This window comes from Sapajus apella, unplaced genomic scaffold (assembly GCF_009761245.1).
Source record: "Sapajus apella isolate SASKATOON/1434 unplaced genomic scaffold, GSC_monkey_1.0 scaffold126, whole genome shotgun sequence".
NCBI lineage: Eukaryota > Metazoa > Chordata > Mammalia > Primates > Cebidae > Sapajus > Sapajus apella.
In genome coordinates, this window is record NW_022437066.1 from 1,563,373 (window position 1) to 1,579,152 (window position 15,780).

Consider the following 15,780-nt stretch of genomic DNA (forward strand, 5'->3'; position numbering starts at 1 on the left):
GGCAGAGCCCCTTGAGACTGGGGCAGGTCCTGCTGGTGAGGGGAGGGGTCCCAGGGAGAGCTGGGGGTGGGGCACCCCAGGCCGGGCCGCTCAGCATGGGCTCCTGCAGGATGTGGCCATGGGCTCCCTGGGAGCAGCAGCTGTTGGGGGTGACTGGGGAGGAGATCACCCCCCTTTATTGCCCAGTGAGGGGTCACACTGTTACCAAGGAACCCCTGGGCTTCTGTAGCAGGAAGCGGGGCTGAGATTGACGGTCAGGCGGGAGGCCCCCAGGAGGGCAGGTGAAGCTGGGCCTGTGTTCTCCGCTGCACCCAGCGGCTCTGCTGAGGGCAGGTGGGGTGCGTTTGGACACTGATTTCAGCCGGTGGCTCCTCCCCTTCCCTTCCCAGCTAGCCGAGGCGTGCAGGCTGTCCATTCTTCTCTGGGAAATGCCGCTCCCGTGCACCAGAGAGGCCTCCCGCTATCCCTGCCCCTCCCTGCCTTGGCAGGTGCTGTCACCTGGTGGAGCTGTGGGAATCCCCATCCCCAGGGTCTCGGGTTCCTCTTGCTGGGGCAGTGAGGGCCATGTCACCGACTCCCAGCTCACTCAGGCCCAGCTGACCCCACACCCCCACCCTCTGCGCATCCTCCACCTGTCCCGCCATCCCTGGCCCCGCATGACCATAAACTCCTTGAGGGTAGGAGCTGAGTGAGCCCTGCCCCCAAGGAGTCCCTCTGGCCCCTCCTTCTCATTTTGGGGCGGAGGGAACTGTCATCTGTCCCCTGGGGGTGGCAGATGGCCGCTTAGCTTAGAAAGGAAAGCAGCACAATTTAGAATCAGTCCCGGGTGAAAGGTCGAGGCAGCATCTGCCTCCTGCAGCATTTCTATGGAGCGGCCCCGGCGGGGAGGGTGGGAGCGGCACCGTGGAAATACTGAGGTGGGAACAAAGCCGGGCGGTGGTGGTGGAGGCGGTGGTGCTGGCATGGCGGGCACTGGGACACTTGGCACCCTCCCCTCCCACCTTCACCCACCCCCGAAGCCCTCCTGGAGCCCCGCCCACCACTTACCTGCAGGGCCGAGACAGAACAGGTTGCCCCAGGACTGCCAGGACACTGAGAGTAGGGGATGGGACAGGCAGGTGCCAGGTGACCCTAAGAGGGACGCATGGAAGGGGAGCCCATCAGGACATACCTGGCATGGGCTGGGTCCCCACCGTGGGAGCTGGATGACTTGGTGGACAGGGTAGCTCTCGTCCGCTGGGGGAGACTGGTGTTCCCTATCTCAAAGAAGCCCCGCCTTTTAGACCCGGGAGGGTCTCCCCACTGCGCCTGATGGGAGGAGATGTGGGGACAGTGGCAGGTGGGGTGTGAGTCACTTGTGGACGCTGTGGGGCTTCCCGTGGCTGAGAGGGCTGCTGGATACCACCTCGAACAGCCAAGCGCTGGCGCCTGCCTCTCGCTGACACCCACCCGCCCACTGGGACAGTGTTGAAGACAGCATGGCCACAGTACTGGGGGTGTGGCCAGCGCCAGGGCCGAGAAGGGTTTGGTCACAGGCTGGCGTTCCTGGCCCTGGCCAAGCTGCAGGCCTGAGGTCCCTCCCGCCTTCTCAGGGACGTGTGGCTGCTGTGCAGAGGGCAGGTGTCAGGCATCTGTAAAATGCTCCAGCTCTAGCCAGGTGGGAGAGATCCTGGGCCCAGGCTGGAGGCTGCCTGTAGTGACAGTGGGGGACCTGCCCCAAAGCTGCCCCCACACCCAGCTCAGAGTGTCCTCCAGGCTCTGCCCAGCTCCCCATCCCTCAACACCTCCAGGCCGTGGCTGTGGGGCCGGGGCGGGCGCCTTCCCTTCGGAGTCCGATGCCCAGGCTGAGCGTGGGGGCGGACAATGGGCCCTCTCAGCCTGCATTCCCCCACGGGAGCCTCCTCAGGCCTCCTGCCCCGCCCGCTGGGAGCAGCTGCCGCCACGTCCGACACCTGCTCCCAGTGCCCTTTGTCCGAGCGCCGACGCCTGATTTATGGGGCGTGTTTTCCTCCTGCTGGCCCGGCGTGGTCCCGCCTCGTTAACTGGGATGTGTCCGGTGGGGCAGATTCTCCCACAGTCCTCCACGCTGGGTCCGCACTCGGGGTGGGGAGTGGGGCCAGGTGTCCGGGCAGAGCGTCGTGGTCCATTTGGGGACACCCAGTGTCCTGTGACCTCAGGACGCTTGGTGGGAGACTGCTCTAGGGGCTGGGGCCCCCTGGGCAGCTCACGTGGAGTCCCCTATATCTGTGGGGAGGCCCCTCTGCCCCCCACTTGTCTTGCCCAGCCGGTCAGCTTTTCTCTCTTCTCGGGGCCTTGAGAGGACGCCTAGGTTGCACGGCCAGGCCGTCGGAGGCTCCAGCCTGGCCTTGATGGCCGAGCGCCCTCTGTCCTGCACACACCCCTGCCGACCTCGTCAGCGGCTGGGAAAGAAAAAAGGACCTTTTCTCCAAGTGGGAGCTGTGGCCAAATCGCGCCTGACAATGGGGCATTTGTGTGGAGGGAGGGCGCCTCTCCTGTGGCCGTGGCCCGGCCCAGCCCTCGGGCTCCTCGGGTTCCCAGCAGCCTCTCCGCCTCAGGGACCGGCCAGCCTGTAACCAGATCCACGTGCAGCGGGGGCCACGCCTGCCCTCCCCACAGGTGCGCAGAGAGGCCGGTCTGTCACTGGGCCCCTGAGCGGCCGGCCACACGGGGGGAGCCTCATTCCAGGGCTGTGCCCATCACTCATTGGGCTGGCGGGAGCCCTAGCCAGACCTGAGTGAACTCCCAGAGCCCCTTTGGAGGGGCGAGATGTGTTTTCTTTAAACCAGTTGCTTTGGGACTTTTGGCTTGTGGCAACAGATGGTCGGCCAGAGTGGCCATTTTGCTTTCTCTCTACCCAAGCTGTGGCCACAGATAAAGGCCTTTAGGGAAGACAGATGCCTCCCGGCCTTTGGGACAGGGGCGTGGCTGGCTGCTGAGAAACTCACAGACCCCACCCCCAACAGCCTCCACAAGCCCCTGGGGTAAGGCCCCCCCCCCAGGCCACTGTCACTCACATCACAGGCTTGATTCAAGGCACTGGGTGGGAATGGGCGGGAGAGGCATCGAGGACTTGGCCGGCCATTGAGGGTCCCGTGTGAAGCTGTCAGCCACAGCCTCAGGGCTGGGGCAGGCGTAGGCGGCCGCGGCAGCCCCCTACCCAGGTGGGCTCTGGGAGGCAGGACTGTCTGCCTGTATGTCCCATCCAGAGGAGGCCACGTGCACGCAGGGCCTGAGCCGTGGGTCCGCAGCCTTCCCAGGCCGCTGGGGTTGCTGGGGGCCAGGAGCTCGTTCCACTTCAGAGGTTTCACCACTGGGAAGAGCGGCGCCAGGCTGGTCCCAGACCTTCCCTGGGAGCGTAAGGCTAGGAGGTGACGGGGGCGGGTGATTTATGACTGCAGCAGGTGGCCGGGTGGTCGTGGAGCTGGGGGGGCAGGCTCTGTGCCCGTCGCTGCAGGCAACAGGTGAGGCCAGGCCTGGTGGAGAAGCAGGACCCCTTCCCTCTCCCCTTGTTGTGTGTGAGCCTGGACGGTGTGTTCAGGGCTAGGGGCGGCCTTTGGCACACCTGGACAGGTTTGCAGAGACCTGGCAGCGGGCACTCCTCATGGCAGCTCGGTTTCCCCGGCTGTAACATGGTGCTTCTGCTCCCAGCTGACATGCCTGGGTGTGTGTTATGAAGACTTGATGCAGAAAGAGAAATGTGTCCAGGGCCTAGTGTGGGCTGAGAACAGGCTGGCCGGCGTGGCCAGGGTGGTCTTGGCGTGAGATGTCCCATCAGAAAGGCTTCCACATGGGAAGGGGCACGGGAAGCCAGTCCACACTTTCCATGGCTGCCATCATGTTGATACCTGAAGGCTGGGAGAACCACGACCTTCGCTGCTGCCCAAACAATGCCCATTTGCTGTAGCAAAGCTGGCAAGCAAAGCCGACCCGGAGGCTTTACAGAGCCAGTGTGCACAACTCCTCTCCATGGCTCTCCGGGGGAGTAGACTCAGACCCCTGAGTGGGCTGTGGACCCAGCTTGGAATATTCTAGCCTGTAGCTTATTCCCCTGATTAGCAGTCTTTTTTTTTTTTTTTTTGAGATGGAGTCTGGCCGTGTCGCTCAGGCTGGAATGCAGTGGCGCAATCTCTGCTCACTACAACTTCGGCCTCCCGGGTTCAAGCAGTTCTCCTGCCTCGGCCTCCTTCGTTGGCATTTAGTACATTCCCAAAGTTGTGCAGCCATGACATCTATCTAGCTCCAGAGAGATTTGCCAGCCCCGAGGGAGCCCTGCTAAGCAGACATCGCACCCGCGCCCCCTGCGCTTCCTGCTGGGGTGCGGGGAGGCAGCTGTGCCCGCAACAGGTGCCGAGTGGCAGGGGTGCTGGGGGAGCAGGTGGGAACTGACCGCCCTGGCACATCTGCCAACAGCTGCGGCGGCGCCTTTGTGGGCCTGCGATGCCAGGACTCCAACCCGTGCCTCAGCACCCCCTGCAAGAACGCTGGAACATGCCACGTGGTGGACCGTGGAGGCGTGGCGGACTATGTCTGCAGCTGTCCCCTGGGTTTCTCTGGGCCCCTCTGCCTGACACCCCTGGACAACGCCTGCCTCTCCAACCCCTGCCGCAACGGGGGCACCTGCGACCTGCTCACGCTCATGGAGTACAAGTGCCGCTGCCCACCCGGCTGGTCAGGTGAGGAGGACCCACGGCCCGACAGGTGGGCAGGCCCAGGCCCACTGCCAGCTGTCCACGCAGCTCAAGCTGCTTGGCAGGACCCAGGCCTGGGCCTGTGACCTGGAAGTCATTGCAGCCCCTGCCCCAGGGGCCCTGGTCCCCTCCCAGCCCAAGTAGCCTCGTTTTCAGCTGCTGGCACCGGCTCAACCCTTGCTGTCCCCGCTTCTGCAGGACGAGGGGAGCCTCGATGTCTAGGCTCCCCCTGCCCCCTTCCTCCTGCGGTGCGCTGGCCCTCGCCTGTTAGCGTGAAGGGTGTCTGGGGGTGTCAGCTCTGGGAGGAGACAGTGCGGGCCCAGGGCCAAGGCCACCTCTCCCCACCTCCCCGCCGTGTGGCTTTGCAGGTCACTTGGCCTCCTGGGACCTGTGGTCCTTCATCTGCCAGGCGACCAGTCTCATGGCAGGCCCTGAGGATCAAATGAGATGGCGCCTAAGGTGGAACCCAGGCCAGCACCTCCCAGGGCCTGAAGGGAGGGGAGGCGGGCCTCGGGGAGCAGGGAGGCCAGCATGACCCTCTTGTCCCTTTGTCCCCAGGGAAATCGTGCCAGCAGGCTGACCCGTGCGCCTCCAACCCCTGCGCCAACGGCGGCCAGTGCCTGCCCTTCGATGCCTCCTACATCTGCCACTGCCCACCCAGCTTCCACGGCCCCACCTGCCGGCAGGATGTCAACGAGTGCAGCCAGAACCCCGGGCCCTGCCGCCACGGAGGAACCTGCCACAACGAGGTCGGCTCCTACCACTGCGCCTGCCGAGCCACGCACACCGGCCCCAACTGCGAGCGGCCCTACGTGCCCTGCAGCCCCTCGCCCTGCCAGAACGGGGGCACCTGCCGCCCCACCGGCGACACTACCCACGAGTGTGCCTGCCTGCCAGGTAGTGCTGCCCAGCGGCTGGGGTGCACGAGTCCCTCCCCCGCGGCCAGGCCTGAGGGACCGGAACGGGGGTGCCTGGTGCATGGGAGCCCTGGGAGGGCCCATGGTGCAGAACTGGGAAGGTGGAGCTGGTGGGTTCCCCAGACTTCGTGAGGTGTTAGGGGTGTGTCTGGAGCGCGGTGTGCGCTGGGAGGAGGCTTGCACGGGGTCCAGGTGCCACCTCCTGTCTTTCGAGTTCCCTGAAGCTCACATTTGAGTTGTAGGACACCTCCCCCACTGCGGGCACCCTGACTTGCGCAACCCCCGGGCTTCCCCTGGAGTGTGGCTGGGGCGGGAGGGGTGTGGAGCTGGGGGGGCAGGGTGTGGGGCTGTAGGCGGGAGGGGTGTGGGGCTGCGGGCTGCACCTTCCCTTCCCCGAGCCGTGGCCCTTCAGGCTGTCCTGCTGGTCTCCTGCGGGGGGGTGACAGGCAGGCACAGCCCCTGCCCATGTCCCCAGTGGCTCCCCACCCCTGTGTTGTATGTAGCAGCTTGTCTACTGTAGTTCTGGTTTGACTAAATTTTGCAGCAGCTCTAAAAATAAGGGAAGAGGTTTCAAAACCTTTTGCCTCAGTTGCTCAGAATGGTGGATAGGTGGGAACGGGGGGAGGGCATTCAGGCAGGGGTGCGGCTGGGGGTGCACAGGGCCCTGGAGGCCCATGGGTGACCCAAGGGCTCCCCCACTCCCTGCCCAGCCCCAAGCTGGCCTGGCCCCACAAAGGGGAAGCTCCCGGCTGCCCAGTAAGCTGAGCCCAGCCCCCTCTGCGTGCAGACACCAGGCCTGTGCATTTCCTGCAAGTCACTGGGTGAGCGTGGGGTGGGGACAGGCACTAGCTGGCCAGCTTGGATCTGGGATCTCTGCAGAGGGGCGCAGAGCCTTTCTGCTGCTGGGGTTCAGGGGCTTTGTAGCAGCCATGGGACCCTACTTCCAGCCGCCCAGGCTGAGGGGCTGAGCCCTCAAGGGGCTGCAGTTCAGACCAGGGTAGGTCGGGTGTGTGTGGCCTTGTCCGAGGCCACCTGCGTGCAGAGCTGACACCCACTCACCTGGGGCAGGGTGGGTGAGGACCTCCTGGTGAGGCCCAGTGGTGGAGATGCCAGGGGCACAGATGCCAGGGGCACTGGGCCCTCTCAGAGCCGCTGCCTGGGCAGGGGCAGCTCAGGGCCATGAGGGGTGGCCAGGAGGGAAGGGGAGGGCTATTGGGGTTTACTCTCTTGAGAGCAGGCAGATCTCAGAGGCTGGGGTGCTGAGGGCTGGGTCACCCCTCCAGTGAGAGCTGTGCTCACTGCCCTATGTGGGGTCTGGCCATTTCAGGGTGAGATGACCATCCAGGGGGCCTCCCCAAATGACTCGGGCCAGCCAGACCCCAGCTTCAGACTCTGCCAGGCGGCCCCTGCACCCAGGCCCTGAGGGGCCCTCAGCCTCTTCTGGGAGGTCAGGGAGCCCTGGAGACACCAGTGTGTGGAGTCCCTGGGAACCGAGGCAAGGACAGCCCTGAGCCCTGCAGGCCCGGGAGCTGACTGGGACGGGGACTCACACAGCCTGCTGGGCACAGCAGCACGTCTCCTCATGAGCTCCACTTCTGGCCGGGAGGATGCTGCCCAGGCCTCATCGCAGAGAGGCCAGCTGGCTTCCCTTCCCTCTTGCCCACTGTGTTCCTCAGCCAGCGCTGTGCAGGGCAGTCCCGGGTCGCAGGCCTCGCCAGGAGCCCACCCACCTAACAGCTAGGCCCCTCCCCGGGGCGCAGGGTCCTACGCATGGGTAGGGACCAGGACTCAGGCTCCAGGCTCTGATTTTTTTTGTTGTTGTTTTTTTGGTGGGGGGACAGGGTCTCTGTCACCCAGGCTGGAGTGCAGTGGTACGCTGTCAGCTCACTGCAGCCTCAACTTCCCAGGCTAAAGCGGTCCTCCCGCCTCAGCCCCCCAAGTAGCTGGGACCACAGACGCACCCCACTGTGCTTTGCTACTTCTTGTATTTTTTTGTGGAGACAGGTTTTCGCCATGTTGTCCGGGCTGGTCTTGAACTCCTGGGCTCAAGTGATCCGCCCGCTTCAGCCTCCCAAAGTGCTGGGATTCCAAGCGTGAGCCACCGCGCCAGGGCTGGGCTCTGATTTTGGGTCCTCTCCCAGCTGACTTGCAGTTTGGATTGTGGTTGCCCTGGCCGCCTGTTTTTGCTCCGGTCCAGCGGAAGGGGTGGCGGTGGAAGCGATGTCTCAGAGGGTGGGGCCCAGCAGGTGGGTGCTCCGAGGGCAGGGGGTTCAAAGGCGCCTCAGGAGGCGTCAATTAGTAACCGGCTGCAGGTTTGGCTGTTGCCGAACACGCCTGTCTGGGTTGATCATTGAACCAGTGCGAGTCGGATGGATTAATGGCTAACTGGCTGCCTTGGAGGCCTGGGTGGGGCTGCGCCTCAGGGGAGGGGGCACAGCAGCCTTCGGAGGAGGAGGGGCAGGAGGAGGTGGGTACCAGAGCTCGGCCCCAGGGTGGCTGGGCCATCTGAGTCTCAGCAGCTTCCCCGGGGCTACAGGAGCCCAGCCTGCCCCAGCCAGCCGCCTCCCGGCCACGTCCCTGCTGCTCAGAGGCCCTCCCAGGCCCCAGTGTCTGCCCCCTAAGATGGGTGCGTGCCACCTTGGTGGGACATTGTGGGGAGCTCTGAGCATGCAGGCGGCACCCAGGTGCAAGAGCCTCCGGATACTCTGAGAGACCCGAGGGTGGTTGTGACGGAGTCTTCTGGAACCCTGTGTTCTTGAGTCCTTGTCTGGTTAGCCCGCCTTGTACAAAATGATTCTCTAGAGCAGGGCATGTCCCTCTGGGCGCTGGGGTGAGGCAGGGGACAGGCACAGACCCTGGAGCCCCAGGGCAGGGCTGTGGGGGGCAGGCTGTTGTGTCAGAGCCGTGTGGCCGCGGTCCAGGCAGCCCGGGCTTGGACCTCAGGGAAGAGGCTGAGCCGGCTCCTCCTGCCGCAGGCTTCACTGGCCAGAACTGCGAGGAGAATATCGACGACTGTGCAGAAAACAGCTGCAAGAACGGGGGCGCCTGCGTGGACGGCGTGAACACCTACAACTGCCGCTGCCCGCCAGAGTGGACAGGCGCGTACACGGGGCGGGGCCACCCACTTACTCAACCGCACGCACAGGCGTGGTGGGGAGCGGACGAGACCCTGTCCCAGGCCAGGCAGGCCGGGGTTGGCCGAGAAGGACATGATGGGGGGCCCCGCTTCCCGTGGCCAGGGTCTGACGCCACTCGCCTCGGGGTCAGCACGGACAGGGCCCTGGCTGGTCTATGTGGGCCGACTGCGGTCTGGCTGCAGGCAGCCCCTAGGCCCAGCATGCTGTCCTGGCATCGAGGGCCTTCAGCACCCCACTCAGGCCGCGACGCCTGGGCTGGCACAGAGGCCCTGCGCTTGGGATTGCCCTCTGGTGGGGGGATGGGCAAAGCTGCACCCCGATGCAGCTGAGTCCACAGAGCAGGAAGAGGAGGCAGGAACCCCTCATGGTGCTGGGTGTGCAGAGGAAGGAGCGATTTATAGGCTAGCAGTGGGAGAGGAGTCAGCCCAGGAAGGCTTCCTGGAGGGGGTGGCATTGCCACCCTGTGTCTTGGAAGACAAGGAGCTCAGGTAGTGGCAGCTGCCCGGGGCCGACAGCTTGTGTCCCCTGCAGGTCAGTACTGCACTGAGGACGTGGACGAGTGCCAGCTCATGCCAAACGCCTGCCAGAACGGAGGGACCTGCCACAACACCCACGGCGGCTACAACTGTGTGTGCGTCAACGGCTGGACGGGCGAGGACTGCAGCGAGAACATTGACGACTGCGCCAGCGCCGCCTGCTTCCACGGCGCCACCTGCCACGACCGCGTGGCCTCCTTCTACTGCGAGTGTCCCCACGGCCGCACAGGTGGGTGCCCTGAGGCCCAGGTGGGCTCGGGGGGGCTCACGTGGGCCAGGCCTGACCTGTGCGACATCACCCAGGGGCTGTGGCCCCCTGGCGTCCAGGATAACCCAAAAGGGCCTTTCTGGTCCGGGACCATGGCCGGTGGTCGCCATGAGTCTCCCGAAACATCTCGAGGGTCCCGGGATGCTTGATGGGGTCATGGCGGGCAGCTTCTCCCGGGTGTCAGTGAGGACAGACCCCAGCAGTGGGTGGTGCACCGTGCCCGGCCCAGGGTCCGTGCCCACTGACGGCCGCCGCCCGCCCAGGTCTGCTGTGCCACCTCAACGATGCGTGCATTAGCAACCCCTGCAACGAGGGCTCCAACTGCGACACCAACCCCGTCAACGGCAAGGCCATCTGCACCTGCCCCTCGGGGTACACGGGCCCGGCCTGCAGCCAGGACGTGGACGAGTGCTCTCTGGGTAGGTGCCAACACAGGGGGTGTGGCCAGGAGGGGGTGGCAGCATGGACCCAGAACCAGTGGGACGATCCTGGCTTCAGGGGTGACCGGTTGGACAGGGGATGGGACCCTGCCAGTCTGATGGGTGGGGGGGTGTGCAGCGAGGTAGCATACGGGCCAGGGGGCCTGTGCAGCCTCTCACTCATGTGCCCTCACCAGGTGCCAACCCCTGCGAGCATGCGGGTAAATGCATCAACACGCTGGGCTCCTTCGAGTGCCAGTGTCTGCAGGGCTACACGGGCCCCCGCTGTGAGATCGATGTCAACGAATGCGTCTCGAACCCGTGCCAGAACGATGCCACCTGCCTGGACCAGATCGGGGAGTTCCAGTGCATCTGCATGCCCGGTGTGTCTGCCAGGGCCGGGGCGGGAAACCGAGTCAGGCCTGGGCAGCCTTGGAGGGGCAGCCTGGGAGCATCTGTGGGACGCGTTCCCTTGCATGCCTTCTGGGCCCACAGCCTGCACGGGGCATGGGGAAACTGAGACCAGGCCACAGGACTAGCAGAGCACGGGAGCAGAGCTAGGTAGAGGGTGCCGGGCCGGGGGGCCGCAGGGGAGCGGGTGCATGGGGGGCCGGTGGCTGGGTTACTGGGCTGGAGGTGGGCGTGGTTTCCGCCCCTAGTCCCCAGCTGTGCCCAGTGGGGCACTGGGGCCGCTCATGCCCCCCTCACCGTTCCCCCACCCCGCAGGCTATGAGGGCACGCACTGTGAAGTCAACACAGACGAGTGTGCCAGCAGCCCCTGCCTGCACAACGGCCGCTGCCTGGACAAGATCAATGAGTTCCAGTGCGAGTGTCTCATGGGTGAGCGCCGCCCCTGCCTGGCCCTGGCATTGCCCCGGGCCGTCTGCACCCCAGCCTGGGCTGGGCCCGCTCTCCTGAGGGGTGCCTGGCCATGGGGTTGCGTTCTGGCTGCCCGGAGGGTGAGGGGTTTGCCTCATGAGTGGATGGTGTGTTTTCAGGCTTCCCTGAAGGGCAAGGCCTGGCGGGGGGTGAGTGGGAGCTCGCCCCAGGGTCGTGGTGGAGCCCAGGCCTGGAGACCCCCCCTTGATCTGGTGCAGCCCCTCCTGCCTGGAGAGAGGGCTGTAGCAGGGGCTGCGGTGCCCAGACAGGGAGGAGGCTCCAGCCTGGTGCTCTGAGGGCTGGGAGGGAGGCCAGCCTGCCATGTCCCCTGCCCAACCGCACGCCAGCTGCACAGCCAAGGTATGCAGGGAACCAAGTGGGGAAGGCTGGCCTGCAATGGGGACGGTGGCTGTCCAGGGCGGACTCGGAGGAGCTTGTCGGAGGCCTGGGTGAAAGGTGTTTCCATCTGTCCCAGGGCTGGGGGCACAGAGCCCAGAGCCCAGGGAAGTATTGCCGGCCCAAGCCCAGGCCTCCCGAGACGTAGATTAGCTGTCCCAGACATGGGAGCGAGGGGAGCCCCATTCTCAGCCCGGCTCCACCGTAGCCATAGCAACCCAGTCGGTTTGGGAAAAAGGCCCCTTCTGTGGGAGTGAGGGCGTGCGGGGCTGGCGGAGGGGCTTTGATCTGGGGGTCGGGCGGGCAAGCGTGGGAGGCAGGGAGAGCCTGGGGCTGGCTGAGCCCAAGCTGAGTGTGCCCAGGGGAGCCCAGCCAGGCGCTCACTGCTGGGGTCCGGCCAGGGGTCCCTGAAGGGCCACGGTGTTGTAGCGTATGACTCTCTCTTCTCCCTGGCCTCAGGCTTCACTGGGCACCTGTGCCAGTATGATGTGGATGAGTGTGCCAGCACCCCCTGCAAGAATGGCGCCAAGTGTCTGGACGGACCCAACACTTACACCTGCGTGTGCACAGAAGGTGCAGGCCGGCGCCCACCCGCGGGGAGGGACAGGGTACAGGGGAGAGGGCACTCAGGGCTGGGAAGCTGACAAGGTCAAGGACACCTCGCTCTGGGCCACCTGGTTCAGAGACCGGGAGCACAGCTCAGCCCCAATCCTGGGTGGGTGGGAGTGCCCCTCGACAGAAGACATGCCCGGAGGCTTCCTCGGATGGGCACAGGCGACCCCAGGTCCGGTCGCAGGTGTCCTGGGAGCAGCCAGCCCTGAGTCCTCCTGTGCCCACCCCTCTCGCGGTCCAGGGTACACGGGGATGCACTGCGAGGTGGACATTGATGAGTGTGACCCCGACCCCTGTCACTACGGCACCTGCAAGGACGGCGTCGCCACCTTCACCTGCCTCTGCCGCCCGGGCTACACGGGCCACCACTGCGAGACCAACATCAACGAGTGCTCCAGCCAGCCCTGCCGCCACGGGGGCACCTGCCAGGACCGCGACAACGCCTACCTCTGCTTCTGCCTGAAGGGGACCACAGGTGGCCAGCCGGGCGGGGGCAGGCTGGTGGCCAGCGGGCAGGGCGGGCCCAGGAACTGACCGTCACGTGCCACCCCTGCAGGACCCAACTGCGAGGTCAACCTGGACGACTGTGCCAGCAGCCCCTGCGACTCGGGCACCTGTCTGGACAAGATTGACGGCTACGAGTGTGCCTGTGAACCGGGCTACACGGGTGAGTGGCCCTGTGCCTGGGGGCAGGCCGGGCTGTGCCCCCGGGGCTGCCAAGGGGTTGGGTTGGGGGCTTTGGAGATGGCCAGGGCCCGGTGCAGAGCCGCCCACTGGGCGGACTGTGGTCTGCGGCAGAGACAGCACCAGGGGAGGGACTACAGCCGGCACCACACCAGGCCCCCACATACCTCTTGTCCCTGGTCAGGGCGGGCCTGAGCTGTGTTGGCACGGTGGCCCCGCAGGCCAAGAGGGAGCGCCAGCCCTGAGGCCAGGCTTGGGGACCTGCCTCTGTGGCTCACCAGTGCCTCTGAGCAGGTCCCTCTGCCTCCCTGGGCCTCAGGTTCTCATCAGTCAGGGCCACAGCAGCCCTTGTCCCTGGGGCCCCTGGAGGATGACCTGAGTGGGTGGACCCTGGTGCCCGAGGAGGCTGGCACAGGGCACGCTGTGACCTGAGATGGTTTCTGACACCTGGAAGGACAAGGCCAGAAGGGTGATCGTCCTGGCTTAGCAGCCTGGGAGACCAAGGCCCACGTGGGTGGGAGTCCTGGGCGCCGGGCCTCGAAGTCTGACACACCCCTGCCGGCCGCAGGGAGTATGTGCAACATCGATATCGACGAGTGTGCGGGCAGCCCCTGCCACAACGGCGGCACGTGCGAGGACCGCGTCAACGGCTTCACCTGCCGCTGCCCCGAGGGCTACCATGACCCCACCTGCCTGTCCGAGGTCAACGAGTGTAACAGCAACCCCTGCGTCCACGGGGCCTGCCGGGATGGCCTCAACGGGTATGCCCAGGGGCCGGTCGTGGGGACACGCCAGTCCCGAACCCGGGGAGCTCTGCCACCGGGAGGGTGGCACCTCTTGGGGTCGGGATGGGCCGGAAACGGGCTTTGGACGGGTCGGACGGCAGGGAGCACCCCTCGGGGATGTGCACGCCTAGGGGCCCTCAGTCGGCCAGCAGCCCACACCCAGCACCTCTGCACCTAGCGTCCCCATGGGCTACGTGGTAGGCTCAGGACACAGGCCCAAAGTGACCCCGGAAACACGTTTGCATGGTGACAGCGGCGAGTGATTCTGACGCCATGATGTGCCCGCACCACTCTGCCTGGATGGGGCCATTTAATTCAGCAGGGACCCCATTGCCCTCATGTGACACAGAGAAGGCACGTGCTTTGCTCGGGGCCGCAGAGCAGGCAAGTGGTGGGGGCCTGTCACAGCCACTGCCTTGCACTCGGCCTTGTCCCCTCACTAATGAGCCACACCCCTGCCACAGCCTTGGGTGTGGGAAGCACTGTGGTCCCCACTGTATTTATTCTGAGACAGAGCTTCTGTTGTCAGGGGTGAAGTACAGGGCTCACTGCAGCCTCCACCTCCCAGGTTCAGGTGATTCTCCTGCCTCAGCCTCCCAGGTAGCTGAGACCACAGGCATGTGCCACCACACTGGGTGAATTTTTGTATTTTTACTAGAGACTGGGGTGGGGGGTGTTTCACCACGTTGGCCAGGGTGGTCTCTTAACACCTGGCCTCAAGTGGCTCGCCCACCATGGCCTCCCGAAGTGCTGGGATCACAGGCCTGAGCCACTGCACTCGGCCCGCCCCCACGGAAGGACCCTGCGGGTCTGAGAGGACGAGCACCTCCGCCAGCCCCTGGTCATTGCGGAGCCAGGAGTGCCCAGACCCCGGCCGTACTGCCCGGGCCCCCCTCAGCCTGCGGTGTGGTCCCCCGTCCAGGTACAAGTGCGACTGTGACCCTGGGTGGAGCGGGACCAACTGTGACATCAACAACAACGAGTGTGAGTCCAACCCCTGCGTCAACGGCGGCACCTGCAGAGACATGACCGGCGGCTACGTGTGCACGTGCCGGGAGGGCTTCAGCGGTGAGCGGGCTGGGCACTCCTGTGCGGAGGGAGGCCCGCGAGCCAGGGGAGCTGCAGGCCCAGGATCGGCCCGGGTCCAGCTAGCGCCTTGCATGGTGTCTCCCTCCACTGCCAAAGCCTTAGCTCCAGGCTGCCGGCTCTCGGGGACTCGGGGCGTGGCGGGGGGACGGGAGCAGGCCCAAGGCTGCTGTTTCGGGGCCCTGCCAAGGTGCCTGGGCTGCCCGACATGCCGAGCGCTGTCCCTTCCCTCCAGGCCCCAACTGCCAGACCAACATCAACGAGTGTGCGTCCAACCCGTGTCTGAACCAGGGCACGTGCATTGATGACGTTGCCGGGTACAAGTGCAACTGCCCGCTGCCCTACACAGGTGAGGGGCGGGGCCTACGCTGGAGAGGGCGGGGCCTGTGCTAGAAGGGGCGGGGCCTGTGCTGGAGCTGGTGGGGCCAGGGGTGGGGACAGCCTGGCCTGGGAAGCCGTGACTGCACGGTAAAGTGGTGCTTTCTTGGGGCTGGGCCTTCTGGAAGGCTCTGCTCCTTACTGAGTGCCTTAGGCCCCTGCAGCATGTGGGCCTTGCCCTGGAGGTGGTCTTGGCAAGTTAGCAAAAATACAGGATGCCTGGGAGAAACTTTTCGTGTAAGCGTGTGTTTTGCCTGGCAGGCCTGCCCCAGGACACAGGTGAACAGTTAGAGGGGCTGGGCCTGGGCCCTTGGCCTTCACGCTCCCAGCGCCCACCCTGCTGGGGGCCTCTGGGGGCCGGCTTCCCCACCCCCGCCAGCCGGGCCTGAGGGATTCCTTTGACGGCGGGCCCTCTTTGTGTACCGGGAACAAGGAGCCCTCTGTTTGGGCTGAGCAAGGAGGGGGAAGTTTCCCCAACTGTCCGGCCCCTGCCGTTAACCCAGCCAAGGGGACCACAGGAAATGATTCCTCTAGAAAAGACAAAGAACAGTCCACAAGCACCAGGGTCCTGGGGCTCCGTGGGCACCGGCAGAGGGTGCTGCCATGGGGCATGGTCAGGGTGAGCCTGCCTGGGCCGGGCGGCCGGGCTGGAGCTCCCACGCCTGCGGTTCCCGTGACATCCAGCAGCCTGTGGTGGCCAGAACACTGTTTTCTTTGACTGAAGTTAGGGACCTGGATTTTCTCTCCCATGTCGGTCAGTGAGGACCCTCCCTCCGCGGCCGGGCGCCCCTGTCCCTTTTGGACACATCGATCGGGCCGGCAGGAGGCGCGGCAGTGCTGACCCGCTTCCTATCTGCCTGCTTCCTGCTTCCTTTTGCACAATTGTCGGAAACTCTGGCGCAGTTCCTGCCTGCCCAGGTCGCCGTGGAAACCAATAGGAAGAGAGGCCCTGGAAAGTCGCCCCAGCAGGCCGG

The 15,780-nt window shown here is 65.4% G+C and overlaps 1 protein-coding gene across 1 annotated transcript in view; it reads left to right on the top strand.

Annotated features, from left to right (window-relative positions):
• NOTCH1 (notch receptor 1) overlaps positions 1-15,780 on the top strand; it is a 48,980-nt gene that overhangs the window by 15,871 nt on the left and 17,329 nt on the right. The window contains 13 exon segments of the mRNA XM_032261734.1: positions 4,432-4,694; positions 5,268-5,606; positions 8,602-8,724; positions 9,295-9,528; positions 9,831-9,986; positions 10,184-10,369; positions 10,713-10,826; positions 11,721-11,834; positions 12,115-12,348; positions 12,430-12,540; positions 13,126-13,318; positions 14,265-14,410; positions 14,664-14,777. Of these exon segments, the coding sequence (XP_032117625.1) occupies positions 4,432-4,694; positions 5,268-5,606; positions 8,602-8,724; positions 9,295-9,528; positions 9,831-9,986; positions 10,184-10,369; positions 10,713-10,826; positions 11,721-11,834; positions 12,115-12,348; positions 12,430-12,540; positions 13,126-13,318; positions 14,265-14,410; positions 14,664-14,777 (2,327 nt within the window).